Source organism: Erithacus rubecula (assembly GCF_903797595.1).
Source record: "Erithacus rubecula genome assembly, contig: scaffold_1008_arrow_ctg1, whole genome shotgun sequence".
Taxonomy (NCBI): domain Eukaryota; kingdom Metazoa; phylum Chordata; class Aves; order Passeriformes; family Muscicapidae; genus Erithacus; species Erithacus rubecula.
Genome location: NW_027636408.1, coordinates 3,743 through 22,525, shown reverse-complemented (window position 1 = coordinate 22,525; position 18,783 = coordinate 3,743). Strand labels below are relative to the sequence as shown.

General features: G+C 46.5%; 1 protein-coding gene across 1 annotated transcript; it reads left to right on the top strand.

Annotated features, from left to right (window-relative positions):
* Positions 1 to 16,099: 16,099 nt before the first annotated feature.
* LOC306815109 (olfactory receptor 14I1-like) lies at positions 16,100 to 17,032 on the top strand (the record flags this gene model as incomplete). The annotated part of the gene is made up of 1 exon (XM_079331736.1): positions 16,100 to 17,032. The coding sequence occupies one exon, from the start codon at positions 16,100 to 16,102 to the stop codon at positions 17,030 to 17,032; it is 933 nt and encodes a 310-aa protein (XP_079187862.1).
* Positions 17,033 to 18,783: the final 1,751 nt, after the last annotated feature.

Genomic DNA, 18,783 nt, shown 5'->3' with positions numbered 1-18,783 from the left:
ATATTCTACTCTTTAGGTTTCTCCACAGCTCCTTTGATTCTGTTGCCGTGGATCCACCCGTGTTCCCTGTCTGGACAGCGGCTTCAGTTGTCAGCAGTACCTGAAAAGGACCTTCCCATTGTGGGGTAAAGATTGTTCTTTCCATGTCTTCACCAGTACCCATTCCCCTGGCTGGATATTGTGGATTTTAAATCTAGAGGTGTGGTTTGAGGAATTATTCCTTTTAATTGCAAATTTTCAAGGGTTGTTGCAATTGTGTTGATATATCCTCTAATACTCTTTTTCCCTAATTCATAAGTGGCAGTTTCATGTTGGGTGGTCAGAAAGAGTAACCCAAACATCATTTCATAAGGTGACACTCCTAGGTCAGACCTAGGTTGTGTTTGGATCCTCAATAGAGCCAAAGGTAAACATTTCACTCAGGACATCTGGGTTTCAATCATTAATTTTGTTGGAGTTCTTTTTAAAGTCTGCTTCATCCTTTCTACCCAGCCCGAACTTTGTGGATGCCATGGTGTGTGTAATTCCCACTTTATTCCCAAAGTTTGAATTATCTGCTGTAGGACTTTTGATGTAAAATGTGTTCCTGTGTCTGAGTCTATTCTATTAACCATTCCATACCTGGGAATAATTTGTTCCAAAAGGGTTTTACAGACTACATTAGCTGTGGCTCTGACAGTGGGAACAGCTTCCACCCAATGAGTTAGATGATCTGTTATTACTGATAAAAACTTCCATCTCTGTACTTGGGGAAGTTCAGTGAAGTCTACTTGAATACTTTGAAATGGTTGGAGTGCTAATTCACGGCCCCCAAGGGTTGTTTTTCTCATTACTTTTTTCTTTAATTTTTGACAGATTATACATCTTTCAGTTACTTGTTTTGCTAATCCAAAAATCCCAATACACACGTAATTCCTCAGGAAGTGATCACACAGAGCTTGAGTACCCCAATAAGTCTTTTGGTGCATATCCTCTAATACTTTTTCTAGTAACTGCCTTATTAAGTAATTACCTGGCATCAGGAAGCTTCCATTTCCCAAATTTGTCTGACTTTCCCCCTGTCCTACCCAACTCTTTTTTCTTTGGCCTCACTAAATTTTGGAATTGCTAATTCTTCCCTTTCTGGGGTCAAAATTAGCATGACTTTCTCGACCCCATTTTCTGATGCATCTTTAGCTTCTTGATCTGCCAAGTTATTTCCCCTTATTTCTGGAGTCATTCCCTTTTGATGTCCCTTGATATGTACCGCAGCTTTTTCCTCAGGCAGTTTCAATGCCTCTAAAATTTCCAAAAAGAGGCCCTCATGTATTAATCCCTTTCCTTCTGAATTGAGTAACCCCCTTTCTTCCCAAATTTTTCAAAAGTTTGTACTACCCCAAAAGCATACCTCGAGTCAGTATATATGGTTCCCTTTTTGTGTTATAAATATTCCAATGCTCTTTTTAGACCATGTAACTCACAGGTTTGAGCTGACCAGTTGGGAGGTAGTTTTCCTTTTTCAATAGTTTGCATATTTTTTCCATCAATGAAAGCATATCCTGACATTCTTTTTCCTTGTAAACATCTGGAGGAACCATCAACATATATTTTTTTCCCTTCCAGGAGGGCCTGTTCTGCCAGATCTTCTCAAATCTTTGTTTGGTATTGGATAATTTCTCAACAATCATGTATCAAATCACTTTTTGGTTCCCCGTACAGAAATTGAGCTGCGTTTAAACTTTTGGGGTTTTTCTAGTGTCAAATCATCATTGTCTATTTAAATTGCTTCATATTTTAGCATTCTAGAATCTGTTAACCATTTTTCAGCTTTCTGATTTAGCACATTTCAGACTGCATGGGGTGTGCACACAATCAGTTTACTTCCCAAAGTGAGTTTACACCTTTCTTCCACCAGAATAACAGTAGCTGCTATAGCTTGGATACACACGAGCCAGCCATGGCTTACTGGATCCAATATTTTTGATAAATAGGCAATTGGTCTTTTCACCCCTCCCCATTCCTGAGTCGGAACTCCATGAGCCACTCCATTCTCCCCATTGACATACAAATGAAAGGGTTTTTCTAATGAGGGTAAGCTTAAAGCTGGCACAGAGACTAATTTTAACTTCAAGTTTTCCAATTTTTCATTATCTTCTTTAGTCCACTCTATATCTATATAATATCTATAGTTGCTCCCTCAGTCAATTTTTCATACAAAAACTTTGCTGCCTGTGTGTACCCTTCAATCCATATTCTACAGTAACCCAATAATCCAAACAGCTTTCTAATTTCCCTTTTTGAAGAGGCACGAGGAAGAGATAAAATCCCTGCAATTCTTTCAGGGTTTACCTTTCAGCTACCTTTGCTTATTAAATGCCCAAGATACTTTACTTCTGATTCCACAAACTGTAGTTTTCTCTTTGAAATCCCTTTTCCCCCAGAAAATTTAAAAAATTTATAATAGCCTCCCTAACTTGAGCTTCAGCTTTTTCAGATAATAAAAGATCATCCACATATTGGATAATTTGTACTCCAGGAGGAGTGGGAAGCGTTTGTAATATTGTTTCTAAAGCTTGTCCAAATAAGTTTGGAGATTCTGTAAAACCCTGTGGTAGTTTCGTCCACATTAGTTGCTGTTTTCTCTGTTTTGGGATCTTCCCACTCAAAAGCAAAAATATCCTGGCTCTCTTCTGCTAGTGGACATGCCCAGGAAGCATCTTTAAGGTCCACCACACTAAACCACTGATATGGGGTGGGAATTTGCTCAGAAGGGTTTAAGGGTTGGGTACCACAGGATAGCGGGTCCAAGTTCTCTTTTTGACCTCTCTTAAATCCTGTACTAATCTATATTTCCCATCAGGCTTTTTTACTGGCAGGATAGGGGTGTTATGAGAAGACATACAAGGTTCCAATGTCCCATTCTTTATTAGTCCCTCCATCACTGGCTTTAAGCCTTCTCGCCCTTCTAAGGATATAGGGTACTGACGCACAGGTATGGGACATTATTCTCTCTCAATTGTGACCCTTATGAGGTCAATATCCACTCCTCCCCTATTTCCTTATCCAGCCCACACTTTTTTATTTATTTTTTCCTCGTAGTCTTGGTTTAGTTTTAAAATTCCAGCTGTCATTCTCCCTTCTTCTGGTATCACCCCTATTCCCAGCTTTACCTGTAAATCTTGCCCTAATAGGTTGCTACCTGCTCCAGGAACCAATAAGACATCTCTCAGCCAAATTTTTGTTTCCCCCTCAATTATTATGTCTTTAATGATAGGCATTGTAAACTCTTCTCCTCTTGCTCCTGTTACTTGTGCTGTGTCTTATATTACAACCTTTTGGGGCTTTTAATAAACAGGTTCTCTCTGCCCCTCTGTCAAGCACAAACTCTAATTCCTCCCTCTGGGGACCCACTTTTAAAGTTATCACAGGCTCTAGATGGTATTTGTCCCCCAGAAAATAGAGCCTATGACACCCTTATTCCTGGTCTGAGCACATCTCTCGGAATACTTTCAGGTTCTTTTTATGGTGGGGACAACTTTTTTTGTAATGTCCCTCATTTTCACAGTAAAAGCAGGCATTAGAGTACTCTGGAGATTTTGCTTGTACTGGGGATCGGTTTTTTTCTTTGAGACCTGAACGATTAAGAGTGGTGTTTGGGGGCTTCAGATTTCTCTGAAAGTTGCTTTCTCTCATAGTGGCTACCATAACTTTTGCTTCTATTTTATCTTTTTCTTAATCTCTCCGGACATTAACCTTTTGAGCCTCTCTTAATAATTCATTTAATGATCTTCATGCCAATCTTCTATTTTTTCCAGCTTTTTTCTAATATTTAGACAGTCATGAGTGACAAAATTAGCTCTTAATAGAACCTGTCCTGGAATTGTATCAGGATCTATTCCAGAATATTGTTTCATGTTTTTTCAAAGTTGCTCCAGCCATTCTGTTGGTGTTTTATCCTTTCCTTGCTGTACTTCAAAAGCCTTTTGACATTTTGCCCCCGAGGTGCTGCCTTTTTTATTCCTTTGATTATCAAGTTACGATAATCATTCATATGTTGTCTCCCTGTTTCCTCATTTTGATTCCAATTAGGGGGTGCTATTGGCATTTTCTTGTCCCCCGGTGGTCCCTGCTGGTTCTCCCTTTCTCAGATCTTTATCCCAGCATTTCTAATCATCTGTCTCTCCTCTTAGGAAAATACTATTTTCATTATTGATTGCATCTCTTCCCAAGTAAAAATATTTGGGCCTAAAAATTGGTCTAATTGTTCAGCTGTATCTATGGGATTTTCTAATAATCCTTTCATTTCCCTTTTCAATTCCCTAACTTCTGAAGAAGTTAATGGGGAGTTAATGAACCCCATCCCGCCTCCTCCCATAGGGATTCCCTTAATGGGAATAAATGAATCTTTTCTCCCCTGTCCTTTTGTTTACTGCCCCTTATATAGCTCTTTTCTAGTTTTGGGGAAGCATCAGAGGAAGTCTGCCATTTAACAAAACTCCTTGTGTTTTGATATGGCACTTCTCTGATGACAGTGGTAATGAAGAGACAAGGTCTTCACGATATGCCATGAAGCTGTTTATTGATCCACAAAGCAAAGTTTATATACCTTTTTTCCTACTACTAAAAATAGCACACCAATCATATTAGCGTTACTAAGTTATATAACTAAATAACATTGATCAATCTATGCCTCATTTAAGCTAACCAGGTACCAAGAATACATTACGAAAATCCCGATGAAACTGCAAGGTAAGCACTCCGTACCAAGCACTTTCTTATCTCTTTCATTCCTTCTTCAAAATCCCGCTTACTCTTGCCAAGGCTTGCGGCCTACTATGGCTAACACATCCATGATGGTTGTGACAAGCAGAGCAGTGCTTGCAGTCCTGCTCTCTAGCTGTATTCCAACACTTCTCCTTTAAGGGAGGAGACACTTTGGGCAGCCGAGTCCGCTGTTGATAAGGGAACAGAGGTAGGTATTCCCTTGCCTGAGTCCTCTGAGGATGGGGAGGGGGTGTGGGCAGGGACTGCCACTGGAACCGCTGTCAAGGCAGATCCTTCTGGCAGATACCAGACTGGGGCGCGAACAGCTGCATGGTCAATGGCACCAGAGAGGTGGAGTCCAACACAGCTGGGCCGGGGACGGCCAGGAATGGAGCAGCTGGGGCAGCTGTGGGATAGGCAGGTGGGAGTGGAGCCACTGGCACTGCTAGCGTGGCGTCTGGGGCGGGAGCCTAAGGAGGTCTGGGCATAGAGAAGAACCCTTTGCAGGCTGACCCTATTTGGACAAACTGCTCCTCATCACCAACCTCACCACATCTGAAATTTGGCACATAGGAATGAAATCCCAAAGCATTTAAGCAAAATTTTACATTTTTCTTTGTAAATAAAATTTATAATAGTAGTTTATAATTAAAAGTTGTAATACTAGTTGAAATTATAATAATAGGTTTTTTATAATATTTTTTGCTATATTTTTATTACTGTATTTTTATATTTATGTAAAAATAACTACACATTTTTAGCAACCAAAAAAATTTTGGTTTATTCGTTCTAAGTTACACAATTCCCTTCATTAGTTAATTGACCAGTATTGCCTAATCATTTCTCCCACTTCATGCTTATTAGTCCTATTTGTATTCCTTTAATATTTTTTAAAAATTATTTACTCAGACAGGTGAACGAGGCCACGCTGTGGTCCATGGAGACATTTCTGGGGTACATTTGGGGCAGTTTTAGGTCTAGGGATGGCATTTAGAAAGAACTTAAGGTATGGAGGACACTTGAAGAAGTTGGGTGGGCACTGGGCAGGGCACAGAGGGATTCTGACAGACAAATCAGGCTCCTGGGGAGCTCTTGGGGATCCAGGGAAGCGCTTGGAGCTCCAGGATGGAAATCTGGGACACTTTGGGGTGCGGGTGGGCACTGGGGGCTCTAATGGAGCTCTCTGGGGCGCGGCGGATGATGGGAGTAGTAGGTATGGGTATAGCATGTTTTGATAGAGCTGCAGAGCATCATGGGAGTCATGGGAACAGGTACAATGTCACTCGGTACAGCGCGGTGCATGATGGGCGATGACATCATGGCTGAAATAAAACTCTATGGGAAACATGGAGCATGATGGGAGCTGTAGTCCCAGAAGTGGCTCGGAGGGTGCATTTGGGGTCTGGAAAGGCGCTTGGGGGACATTTTTGCATTGGAGTCGTGACTTGAAGTCCTCGGGGAGAAATGTCTACGGCTCAGGAGCACTTGGGGGGAGTTTGGGAAGCTCTAACTAGGCACGGTTCACGACAGGAGTTTTAGGCACGGTACTGGGTTATCAGGGCATCTATGGGGTTGGGAGCATTCAGGGAATCCGGAGTCACTTTTGGGGGATCCTGGTTGGGTGCTGAGGGGGCACGAAGGGATCCTGGAGGGTCTTGGGGACACTTATTGAACACCTGGGAGGGCAGATACGGGGGTCCTGTGGAGCGCGGGGCATGATGGGTGTTGTAGTCCCAGTTCCAACAGGGTTCAATCAGGCCATGGGGCATGATGGGAGTTAGAGGCAACAAGAAAAGATGGTGCTGACATCAGGCACTGCCTCTGAGGCTCTGGTCCCCCGTGCTGATTGACTACGGGCAGTGATCATCGGAGGCAGGAGCAGCCCATTCAGCCCCTGCAGTCCCTCCCAGTACACCCCAGTTCATCCCCAATACAACCCAGTACAACCCCACAGCTCCTCCAGGCCCTCTCAGTACATCCCAGTTCATCCCTAGTACAGCCCAGTCCATTCTCACTGCCCCTCCAGGCCCAACCAGTACAGCCCAGTCCCTCCCAGTACACATTAGTTCATATCCAGTTCCTTCTAGGTCCACCCAGTGTCATCTATAGTGGGCCCCAGGGTCTCCCAGTCTTCCCCACACTGTTCCAAGTGTCACCTGTTTGTCCCAGATTCCCCAGTATCACTCACAGTATCACTCACAGTATGTCCCAGTGTGTCTCTATCTACCCCCACAGTCCATCCCAGCCCACCCAGCTTCCCCTTCAGCAATCCCAGTGTTCCCCAATATGTCCCAGTCCTCCCCAGTGTTTTCAATGAAACTTGAACGTCTCATGGTTGCCATGGAACCCAAATCCAACAGTGGGGTCAGTGCAGTGTCCATGGCCACAGCCCCTGGCAGTGCCCAGTGCAGCTTGAGATGACGATCCACCCTCACAGCTGCCCCAGGGCAGCTCTGCAGTGGTTTTGGTGGCACCTTGGGCTGGCACACACCTGAGGAGTGTGTATGATTGCAGTAGGGAACATTAGACTTCAGACTGCTTAAAAAAGAAAAAAAAAAATAAAAAAGGAGAAACATCTTTTTTCCTGCGTGTAGCCAGTTCTTCAAGCAAAGCAGGTCCCAGGTGAGTGAGGACAGAGAGAACAGGACTGGGGAATGTGATGCAAGGTTGTCCTGGTTGTCTGACGCTGGGTCAGACCCCAAGGCACAGCTTTTCTGAGCAGGCCAGACCACCTGAGGAGACACCCTGGATCAACATCAATCACAGAATCCTGCAATCATCTCTAATCTAAAGAGAACACTAATAAAATATACTCTTTAAAATAGGAATGAGTATTTCTTAGAAGCTCTTTGAATTATTTCTCCATAACTGGAGTTGAAAACCATCATAATGAACTGCACTGGACCAGAGGGAAATCAAAGAAGAGCCATGGTTTGTCAGGATATGAGCCCCGTGGTGCATTTGGTGCTGCCAAGGAGCTCCAAATAATATTTTGGAAATATTGGCTGTCTCTGCAGCGCTGCCATTGCCAGGAGCTGTCTCTGTGCCAGGAACCTGGCCCACCTCAGCAGCACAGACACAGCACAAGGACTTTAATGACCCTATTGTGGGTTGGGCCTGAGTCCCTGAACATCAGTCCTTGACAGGGAGCTAAAGAAACCTTTCGAGAATTCAAATTCAGATGCAAACTCCAAAGTTTCTCTTACTTTTAGTGAGTGCCACTGATAAACATGAAGGAGAAGGTTTCCCAAGGGTTGAATTAGAGCACAAAATTGATGACATGATGTCATGTAGGAAAAAATAGGGTAAAGGAGGAAAAGAAGCCTCTCAAGAATTCAAAGTCAAATTCCAAGTCCAAAGTTTTCTGTATTTCTAATGGGTGCCACTGATCGACATGACTGAGAAAATATTCCCCAGGTGAGGGTTTATTGTTTTTATAATATATTTTTAAAGTGTGTGTTTATTCTTTTTATGATATATTTTTAAAGAGTGGGATTATTGTTTTTATGTGACTTTTTTGGCCAGGATTTTTTCTTTTTCAAAACAAAGCAGAGCTACGTGACTTCTGAATTGCTTTAGAAAGTTTGGTTTATTTTTTTTTTTTTCAGGCAGAAAGAGTAAGTTTGTCTTACAGATGTTCACAGCATGGCTTAGAAGTCACAAGAGTTGTGGTTACAAGATCTTTTAAGGATTTATTAACCAATAAAGCACTGTCAACACAAATATTTATGTTTCTAATTTAATACTAAGATATTTCATGGTATTGGCTCATACTACAGTGTGAACTTTCTTAGCCAATTATATCACAGCACACAAACTTACAGTGCTGCATTCTAAAACTTCCTGTCACATTTCTAACTCCCTTTATTTTTGCTATATCTTGAATTCTAAAGCAAAACCTATCTCTACTTAACTGTGTTTAATTCTAAACTTTGGCTTACACACCCAATGTTCTGAGAATTTCTTTCATTTTGAATTTGAACACCCAGGTTCCAGTTAGAGCAGAACACTGGAGGCAGTGATGACAGCTGGGGACAAACAAGTGGAAGGAGTCTCTCATGCTGAGAAAACCTGGATGTCTATCAGGAATGCAAAGGCCCAAGGTTGAGCCCCAGCCCCTGGCAAGGCAGATCCTGTCCCTCCCTCATTGCTCAGGGCTCTTCCCGGGGCACTGGGCTCTGGGGATGTGCAATGCCAAGGGCAGGACCATGGGGCAGCCCCTGCCAGGCTGCTGAGCAGGGACAAGGAGGCAATGAGCAAGGCTCACTTGTCCCCTGCTGGCCTCAGGCCCAGGGCCAGCAGCCATGGCCCAAGTGCTGCAGCAGTTGGCTCTGGCAGGGCCTTTCAGCTGCTGCCCATCCCTGTGCCCTCTGCAGCCCAGGCTGTCCTACGGTGTCCGTGCCCTGCGCCTCTGTCCCTGCAGGCTGTCATCATCCCCCGGCTGCCCTACCTCGCTGGCCCTTCCTTTGCTGACAGCTCTGCATCCTGCCTGCCTCTGCCTGGCCACAGAAAGCCTTGGGCTGCTCCAGACTCCTTCTGGGGGACATGTTGCACTACAGCCCTGCCCTGGGACAGAAATTCCTTCCTCCTTGTGTTCAGACTGGGCCTCCCCACCTGCACTTGGCATTAATTTTTTCTTTCTCTGGCTCTTTTCTTCTATGTCCAACATCTCTGAGCCACACTTCAGTGTGACCCAGGGCTCTCCTCTGCTGTTCTCAGTCTACACCCACTGAGCACAGAGTTCCTTTTCCCCTATATAGTGGTCATCTTCCTAAAGCCTTGTAATTCCACCTGGGGAGATCTTTTTGCCTTCTTCAAGGTGTTTTTAAATGAAAACATTCTGCTTGCAGTCTCAGAAAATCACCAGAGGCACAAGCCCAGCCTGCCCTGTTTGTCTTTGTTGGGAATGAAGAATCAGGGAAACCATATAAATATGAGTGGTTAGCAAAAGATTTTGAGAATATATAAACCATAAGCGAGATTGAAATGAAAGCCATCTTTGAGATACCAAACCTTAGTTAGTAAATAACTAGAAGACAATAGGATGGCCGGCCGAAAGTAATCTCCTCTTGATAGAACAATGCCTTCTGCTGGAGAGCATGTCCAAAGGTCAGAGAAGACCGTGCTAGGGTCCAAACAGTAGTTTTTAGGGTTTAAAGTATAACACATTATGGTAATGTAGTGATTCTTATAGGCTGTATGCATATGCTATAGGATTTGTATCTTGTATTAGATTGGTTAATGGAAATTAGAATATTCAACATAGAAGAATATTTACTGTATTGTAAATGGGAAAATCGCTCTCATATTTCTCTCTCTTACTTCTCCCACCACTCACTTGGTCTTACTCTCTTACCCCCTCTATCCACGCTGCTCTGAGCTGCAGCTGGCAGCTCACAGAAGGACTCTGCATACCTATGCCCTTTACAATAAACTGCAAACTTCAAGACCAGCTTATAGAGAGCGCCTGAGTTTGTCCTGACGACCGTCCCTTGACAAAGATTCCCACAGCTCCTTAATTTCACAGTGGTCCCTTGTTTCCATGAGGTCTTGCAGTGTCAGAATGCTTTCCTTGGTTCCACAGGACTGCACAAGGACTCAATGGTGCCTTGGTTCTGTGAGGCTGCAGAGTGTCACAATGGTCCCCATTATTCCATAAGGTCCTGAAGTGTCACAATGACCCCTTGGGTGCACGTGTGGCTCTGGTGCGTCACAATGGGCTCCCCTTTGTTCCATGAGGCCTTACAGCGTCTCTACGGGTCTCCTTGGTACCACAGCATCGACATATATGTATTACAAGAAATGGGGCAACTGAGAGACATTGTAAAAGATAGTTTATTGTCTTATGAAATCAATCCCATAGAAGGGTGAGACATTAATTCTTTGTTAAAATTTCTTATGTTAGTTTTTAAGCCAATCAAATACTTCTACAAATCTTGCTACTGTCTTTTTACACCAATCATTAATTGGAAGCAGGATTCCATTATTTTTCAACCAATCATATAACACTTTACAAACTTACACTGATACAAATTAAACTTCTAACTAACTTTGTAACAGGTTCTATTGTGAAACTTTAAAATCATTTGTTATCTTACTTTAAATCTTTGCTTATATAATACATATTTCTGTTTGTTTGAAACATATTTTTACTTAAACTACAAACTTATATTCTTGTTTCATGTCTGTTTCACTTTAATGCTCTAATTCTACAAGCCTTCTCCAAGGTCTCAGGTCAAATATATCCATCTCTATCTCTGATCCTGTATGCACAAGACCCTGAGAGCTCTCTGTGCCTGCATTTCCCACACCACAGTATCACAATGGACCCTTGGTTCCACGGGGACTCACAAAGGCAGAAAGGTCTCCTTGGTTCCACAAGGTCCTGCAGAGCCCCTTGATTCAATGAGGACTCAAAGTGTCATCATGGCCTCCAGGATTCCATGAGGCCCCACAGTGTCACAATGGGCCTTTGGTTCCATGGGGTCCTGCACTGTTACAGGAATCCTTAGTTCCATGGGCCCTGTAATGTCACAATGGACTCCTTGGTTCAATGGTGCCACACAGTGCCACAATCACCCCTTGGCCCGACAGGACCCCACAGTGTCAAAATGGTTCCTTGCTTCCATGAGGCCTTGTAGTGTCACAATGGACTCCTCTGCTACATGGGGCTATGAAGTGTCACAAAAGTCTCCATGATTCCATGAGACCTCACAGTGTCACAAGAGACCACTGATTCCATGAGACCCTACAGTGTCAAAATGGCCCCTTGATTCCATTGGCCCCCAAAGTGTCACTATGGTTTCCTTGGTTTCCTTGGAAATGCCACAGTGGCCCTTTGATTTCACAAAGCCTCAAATTGTAAAAATGGCCTGCATGGTTTCATGAGGCCCTGCTGTGTCACAATGGCTTTCTTGGTTTCATGGTGCCCTGTACTGTAACAAAGGTCTCCTTGTTTCCACAGTGTCAGAATGGTCCCTTTGTCCCATGGATCCCCACACTGTCACTGTGGTCCCCTTTGTTCCATGAGGTCCTGCCATGCTACAGTGGGCCCAATGGCTACAATGGTCTCCAGTGATACTCTCTACAAGTGTCTTGTAGAGATTGTAGTCAGGTGAGGGTCAGTCTTTTCTCCCAGGCAACCACTGACAGAACAAGAGGACACAGTCTTAAGATGCTCCAGCAAAAATTTAGGTTTGATATCAGGAAAAAATGAGCCACGGAAAGAGTGAGTGGGCACTGGAATCTTCTGTTCAGGGAGGTGTTGGAGTCAGCACCCTGGAGGCATTTAGAAAAAGACTGAATGTGACACTCAGAGCATTGGTTTAGTTGATGAGGTGATGTTAGGTCCTAGATTGGACTTGATGACCTCATAAGTTTTTTCCTACCTCTTTAATTCTGTAATTCTCTTTCATTTGTTCAATTGTTCAATTAAGCCCTGCAATATCACAATGGACCTTTGGTTTCATGAGTCATCACAGAGTAACAATGGACCCTTGGCTCCATGAGGTTCCTCAGTGTCACAATGGCTCCTTGGATCCACAGTGCCACAATGGCCCCTTGGTCACAATGGACTTCTAGTTCCATGAGCTTTCATACTCTCAGAAACACTTGTACAGTATCACCATGGATACGTTGTCCCACGAGGTTCTGTAGTATAAGATGGTCACCTTGGTTCTGTGAGGTTCCACAGTGTCAAAATGGACTCCTTGGTTCTGTGAGGCCCTGCAATATCACAAGGCACCCATGGTTGCAGGAGGTTCCATAGTGTCACCTTGGATCTGCAGTATAACAATGGAATATTGATTCCATCAGACCCCAGAGTGCCAAAATGGCCCCTTGGTTCCATTGAGCCTCAGTGTCACTACGGTTTCTCTGGTTTCATACAGCCCTGAAATGCCACAACAGCGATTTTGTTTCACAAAGCCTCAAGTTTTACAAATGACCAAGGTTTCACGAGGCCCTGCTGTGTCACAATGCACCCACAGATCCACAATGTCCCATAGAGTCACAATGGTCTCTTTGGTTTGCAGTGTAAGAATGATCCCTTGGTCCATTGGAGCTCACAGTGTTGCTCTTGTGCCCTTGGTCCCATGAGGTCCTGCTGTGTCACAAGGGTCCTTTGGTTCCATGTGGCCTCAAAATTTCATCAGGGTTCCATCATGGTTCCATTTGGCTATGCTGTGTCACAATGGCCTCCTTGGTTACATGAAGCCCCACACTGTCACTGTTGTCCCCTTTATTCCATGAGACTCTGCTGTGCTACAGTGGCCACAGTGGCTACAATGGTCTGCAGTGAGAATCTTTACAACCGCCTGAAAAAAGGCTATGGTCAGGTGGGGATTGGTCTCTTCTCTCAGGCAGCCACTGACAGAACGAGAGAACAGTCTTAAGATGCCCTAGCAAAACTTTAGGGTTTTTTTGACATCAGGAAAAAATTCTTCACTGAAAGAGCGATTGGGCACTGGAATCTTCGGCCCAGAGAAGGGGTGGGGTCACCATCCCTGTAGGCATATTAAAAAAAGATTGGACATGGCACTCAGAGCCATGGTTAAATTGATGAGGTGATGTTAGGTCATAGGTTGAACTTGATGATCTCAAAAGTTTTTTCCAACATTGTCAGTTCTGGGATTCTGTGTTATAATTGTCTCCATTGTTCCATGAGGCCCCACAGTGTCACAATTGGCCCCCTGGTTCCATGAGACTCAGCACATAAGAGTGGCCCCTTTGTCTCATGGAGCACCATGGTATCAGAATGCTCCACAAGTTCCCCCAGTATAACATTCGACCCTTGTTCCACAAGATTCCTCGGTGTTACAGTGGTCTCTTTGGTTCTGCAGTGTCACAATGGCCCCTTGGCTCCATGTGGGCCCATGTGTCACAAAGGCTCCTGTTGGCATGAGGCAGGGAAGTATCAAAATGGTCCCTTGTTTCCATGAGGTTCCATAGTGTCACAGTATTGTCCCTGGTTCCATGAGGATTTCCTGCATCAAAACGGCCCCTTTGTTCTGTGAGGTTCCAAGGTGTCACAGTTGAATCCTTGGTTCTGTGAGGCCCCACTGTCACCAAATCTCAAAAATATCAGAATAAGACTCCTTGACACTAACTAGGTGCAAAGAGGACATCATTCATTCAGGCCTGAGGTCCAACATAGGATAACTCCTAACCTTACATGGACAAGTGATTCTACAAATGACTTGCTTATATTCAGTCATGGTATGTGTATTAAAATTTACCCATTTCCATAAAATCCTCCCCAAGGTCCCAGGTTCAGTCCTTGCTTTTTCACAGCCTGGGCTGCAGAGGGCACAGGGATGGGCAGCAGATGAAAGGCCCTGCCAGAGCCAACTGCTGCAGCACTTGGGCCATGGCTGCTGGCCCTGGGCCTGAGGCCAGCAGGGGACAAGTGAGCCTTGCTGTGCTGGGGCCTCATTGCCTCCTTGTCCCTGCTCAGCAGCCTGGCAGGGGCCACCCCATAGTCCTGCCCTTGGCATTGCACATCCCAGAGTCCAGTGCCCCGGGAAGAGCCCTGAGCAATGGAGGGACAGGATCTGCCTTGCCAGGGGATGGGGCTCAGGTCTCGGCCCTTTGCTTTCCTGAAACACATCCAGGTTTGTTCAGTGTCAGAGATACGTTTACTTTCCTTGTTCCTACCTGTCACCAGTGCCTCCATTGTTCTGCTCTATCTGGTACCTTGGGGAATGTTCTCAGTCCTGTCTCTCAGTGAGACCCATTAAAAGTTCAAGAAACTTTCAAGTTTCAATTTAATTTTGAGTTCTTGAGAGGATTTTTGAAAAACATTCTCTCAGGGACTGAATCTAATTTTAAAAAGATCAAACTCCTGAGAGGGTCATCAAAGTCGTTGTGTTGTGTCTCCTGGCACAGAGGGAGATAATGGCAACCAGAAAAAGCTTCAAAAAGACATTTCTGCTCAGAAGCTGCTCCTCTCCCAGCCCAGCAGGGCTGAGGGCACTGCCTGCAGGCACTGAGGGGACAGGAGCCAGGCACAGACAGGCTAAAGGCAATCAGGGCTGGGAAGACATGGAGCTGAGACTTCACTTGGGGAAACGTCTTCACAGCCCTGGTCATGGTGAGTCTGTGGGTGCAGGGCAATGTCCCCTGTGCTCCTGGAGTGATCTCCTGGAGCTAGCACAGCCCACAGCCTCGGGAATGTGTCAGGAGAAGTCTCACAGTTCCTCTGAGGCAAAAGACAAAGAGCAGGAGAAGGAGGATGTGCTGCAGAGCAGGGCTGCCCTGGGCACCATCAGAGGGACAGGGCAGGATGGCTTCTGCTGCCAGGGATGGCTGCAGGGGTGAAGCTGGGGCTGCAGCCAGGGCTGTCCTGCAGAGCAGCTCCTGGAGCCCTCAGGGCTCTTGGCCAGCCCAGGGCATGTGCCACCTGCCATGGGACAGCTCTCAGGCCTGCCTGGCAGCTCCCCATGGACTGTGGGGAGAAGTTGGAGGTGGAAGGAGCCACCCCGGTCAGGGCAGATTCCTCCTGCTGTGCAGATGGTGCTGCATGGCCAGGGACTGCTCTCAGCTTTCTCCTCAAGGGAAGGGAGAGGGGCTGTCAGGTGTGTCTGTGTCACTGAGACTCCTGCACTGTCCCACTGGGAATCAGCAGATCTGCCTCACATCTCCCTCTCAAGGTGCCTCCTCACCCTCCTCTGCCTCCAGACAGCAGCAGCAGCACCTTGGCTTGCAGCATCCCAGTTTGTCTGAGCTGCCCTTAAGGCCCTGCTGGCAGGGAGATGCCCCTGGGCAGTGCCCTGTGCTGGGAGGGGTGTGCAGGGCAGAACTGAGCGCCCAGGACTGGGCTGGGCTCTGGCAAGGGTACAGGGATAAGGGATATCAGGCCTTGGATAGAGAGAAACAGCTCCTAATAGGCACAACTCCACGCAGCAAAGAGCCAGAACAGCCCTGGATATCCTTCTAAGTCCAGCTGCACAGGGAAAGAGAGAAGGGTTTAGGAAGATTGACTTTGAAACTGGAGCCTTCAAAGAATCCACTTTGTTTTTCAAGCACACTGTAATTTTGATCACCGTGAAATAGTGGGGGATGTAATGAGCACAGGGCAGCTGTGTGGGACCAGCAGGTCTGATTGCAATGGGGTACAGGAGCCCTGTTTTCCCTCTAGACTCCCCAGTGTCCAGGCTGAGAGCAATGCTGAAGAAGAGGCAGTAACTCAGCAGTGCAAAATAGGTATTTAAAAAAAAAAAATTCCTGAAGTTCCTCCACAGGAAGAGAAGTAGTTTGAGAGGATTCGTAATATAATTGCACAGGATTGACTCAAAAAAAATCTTTTCCAGCTTGTCAATGTCTTCTCTTAGTGGTTCACCATGCCCATAGGGTAGAAATGTCCAACAGCAGCTCCATCAGCCACTTCCTCCTGCTGTCATTGGCAGACACGCGGCAGCTGCAGCTCCTGCACTTCTGCCTCTTCCTGGGCATCTCCCTGGCTGCCCTCCTGGGCAATGGCCTCATCATCAGCGCCGTAGCCTGCGGCCACCACCTGCACACCCCCATGTTCTTCTTCCTGCTCAACCTGGCCCTCACTGACCTGGGCTGCATCTGCACCACTGTGCCCAAAGCCATGCACAATTCCCTCTGGGACACCAGGAAAATCTCTTACACAGGATGTGCTGGACAAGTTTTCTTTTTTTTTTTCTTTATGTCAGCAGAGTATTTCCTCCTGACCATCATGTGCTACGACCGCTACGTGTCCATCTGCAAACCCCTGCACTATGGGACCCTCCTGGGCAGCAGAGCTTGTGCCCACATGGCAGCAGCTGCCTGGGCCAGTGGCTTTCTCTATTCACTGTTACACACAGCCAATACATTTTCCCTGCCCCTGTGCCATGGCAATGCCCTGGGCCAGTTCTTCTGTGAACTGCCACACATCCTCAAGCTCTCCTGCTCAGACTCAAGCCTCAGGGAACTTGGGCTCATTGCTCTTAGTGCCTGTTTAGTGTTTGGGCTTTTCCTGTTCATTTTTTTCTCCTATGTGCAGATCTTCAGGGTTGTGCTGAGGATCCCCTCTGAGCAGGGACGGCACAAAGCCTTTTCCACCTGCCTCCCTCACCTGGCTGTGGTCTCCCTGTTAATCAGCACTGGCACATTTGCCAACTTGAAGTCCCCCTCCATGTCCTCGCCATCCTTGGATATGGCAGTGTCAGTTCTGTACTCGGTGGTGCCTCCAGCCCTGAACCCCCTCATCTACAGCCTGAGGAACCAGGAGCTCAAGGCTGAAGTGTGGCGACTGATCACTAAACCATTTCAGAAACATTAACTTGGTTTCCAATTTCTGAAAATAACTTGTAAAAATGTATATTGTGATAGCAATTTAATGTTTGGTTGCAGGCTCTTGTTTTGTTTTTTTCTTTTTTTTTTTGTTATTTTAATTTTTAAATATTTTCCACAAATAAGGGTCATTCATTATGCCATTTCTCTTTCTGTTTCACTTCAAATAAACTCAGATCCACAGACTGTTTCAATAAGGAACTGTGCTCTCAGAGACTTTCAATGAAAAAAAAAAAAGATGTGCTAGCAAAGATTCCTCCAGAGATGCCCCATTTGTACCCTTCTCTGGAGCTGCAGCAGCAATGTCTGTGCACAGAGCTGGGGCAGATCAGTGCCGGCACAGCAGCTGTGCCCAGCAGCAGCAGCACTTGATGTTGCCAGTGCTGTTCCCATACCACTGCCCCGCTGCTCTCCTGCCCCTCGTGTTGCTGCAGGGCCTGAGTGCTCTCGGGGCCTGGCACAGCCCTGGGGGTGGCAGTGCAAGGGCTGCAGCAGGGACAGGCCATGGGCACTGCTGGGGCAGTGCTGATGCCTCAGGGCAGGGCCTGGGGGCTCCAGGCTCCTTGGCCAGGCTCTCTCCAGAACATTGGCCAGGCCAATGCTGAGCAGAGAAAACCCCCGTGAGCAGCCCCAGGCTGGCCGTGGGCAGGCTGTGGGTAAACAGCATGTCTGGTGCTCTGCAAGGTCCCTGCAAGTGGGAGAGCCTGGCAAGGAGCAGCAGAGCTGCTGATCCATCCCCACTGTGCTGGACAGCCCAGGGCAGCGTCCCAGAGCGTTCTCATGCACCTGCCAACAACATCTCCCCTCTGCAGCCCTGGCCTCTCCCCCAGCTCACACAGGTGCTGCATCCTTGCAGGCACAGACATGGCTGCACTGGCTCAGGAGCCCCTGTTTGCATTGCACAGAGCAGGCGTCAGCACCCTCATGGTGCTGCTGTGGGGAGATGGAGCTGAGTGAGCACAAATGCCATAATTCCCTGGGCCAGCAAGGGCTGTGGGAGAGCAGGGAAACCACTCAGGTTTGTTTTGGCCTCTGCAGTCAGGAATAAAGTTTGTTCCCATGACCTGTGAGCTTCCTGTCCTACTGCACACATTGTTGCTCAGATCCAGGGCTGCCTGGAAGCCACAACAAATTGCTCTGAGCATTTCCTTTGCTTTAGCTCAGCTTTCGTTACTCTTCTTGCTCCAGATTTCTTCCTCTTTTTCATGCCGCTCTCACTTCTCCTGCAAACAGCCCATCCCTATTTGCCCTTTCCTCTCTGGCCTCACTTCCCATTTCAGTCTTTGAGCTGTCACCATGAGAATGTCTCTTGGGGAGCAGGATCATCCTACAAGTTCTTCAGGAATTGTCTGCAGGCTCCTGCAGTGCCTCGTGCTGCTCCCTTGCCACAGGAACCACAGGCCAGGGGGGCACATCTGGGCTGGTGTGTCTAGGTGTGGGGATCCCTGTTCTGGGCAGTGAGAAGGGGCTGGAGAGGCTCTGCAGGACTGGCAGGATGGGCTTTGGGGTTGTGTGGAGAAGATGAGGGACCTGGGCTGCTGGACCTTGTGAAGAGGAGGCCCAGGGCTCATCCTGCAACTGCTCCAGGGGTGGTTTCAGAGAATCAGAATCAGCCAAGCTTAAAAAGACCTTGGAGATCATCAAGTCCAACCAGTGCCCTGACACTGCCTTGTCTTACAGAGCCTCTTCCTCTCTAAAACATCCCCAGTTCCCTCAGCTGGTCGTCACAGGTCTTGTGTT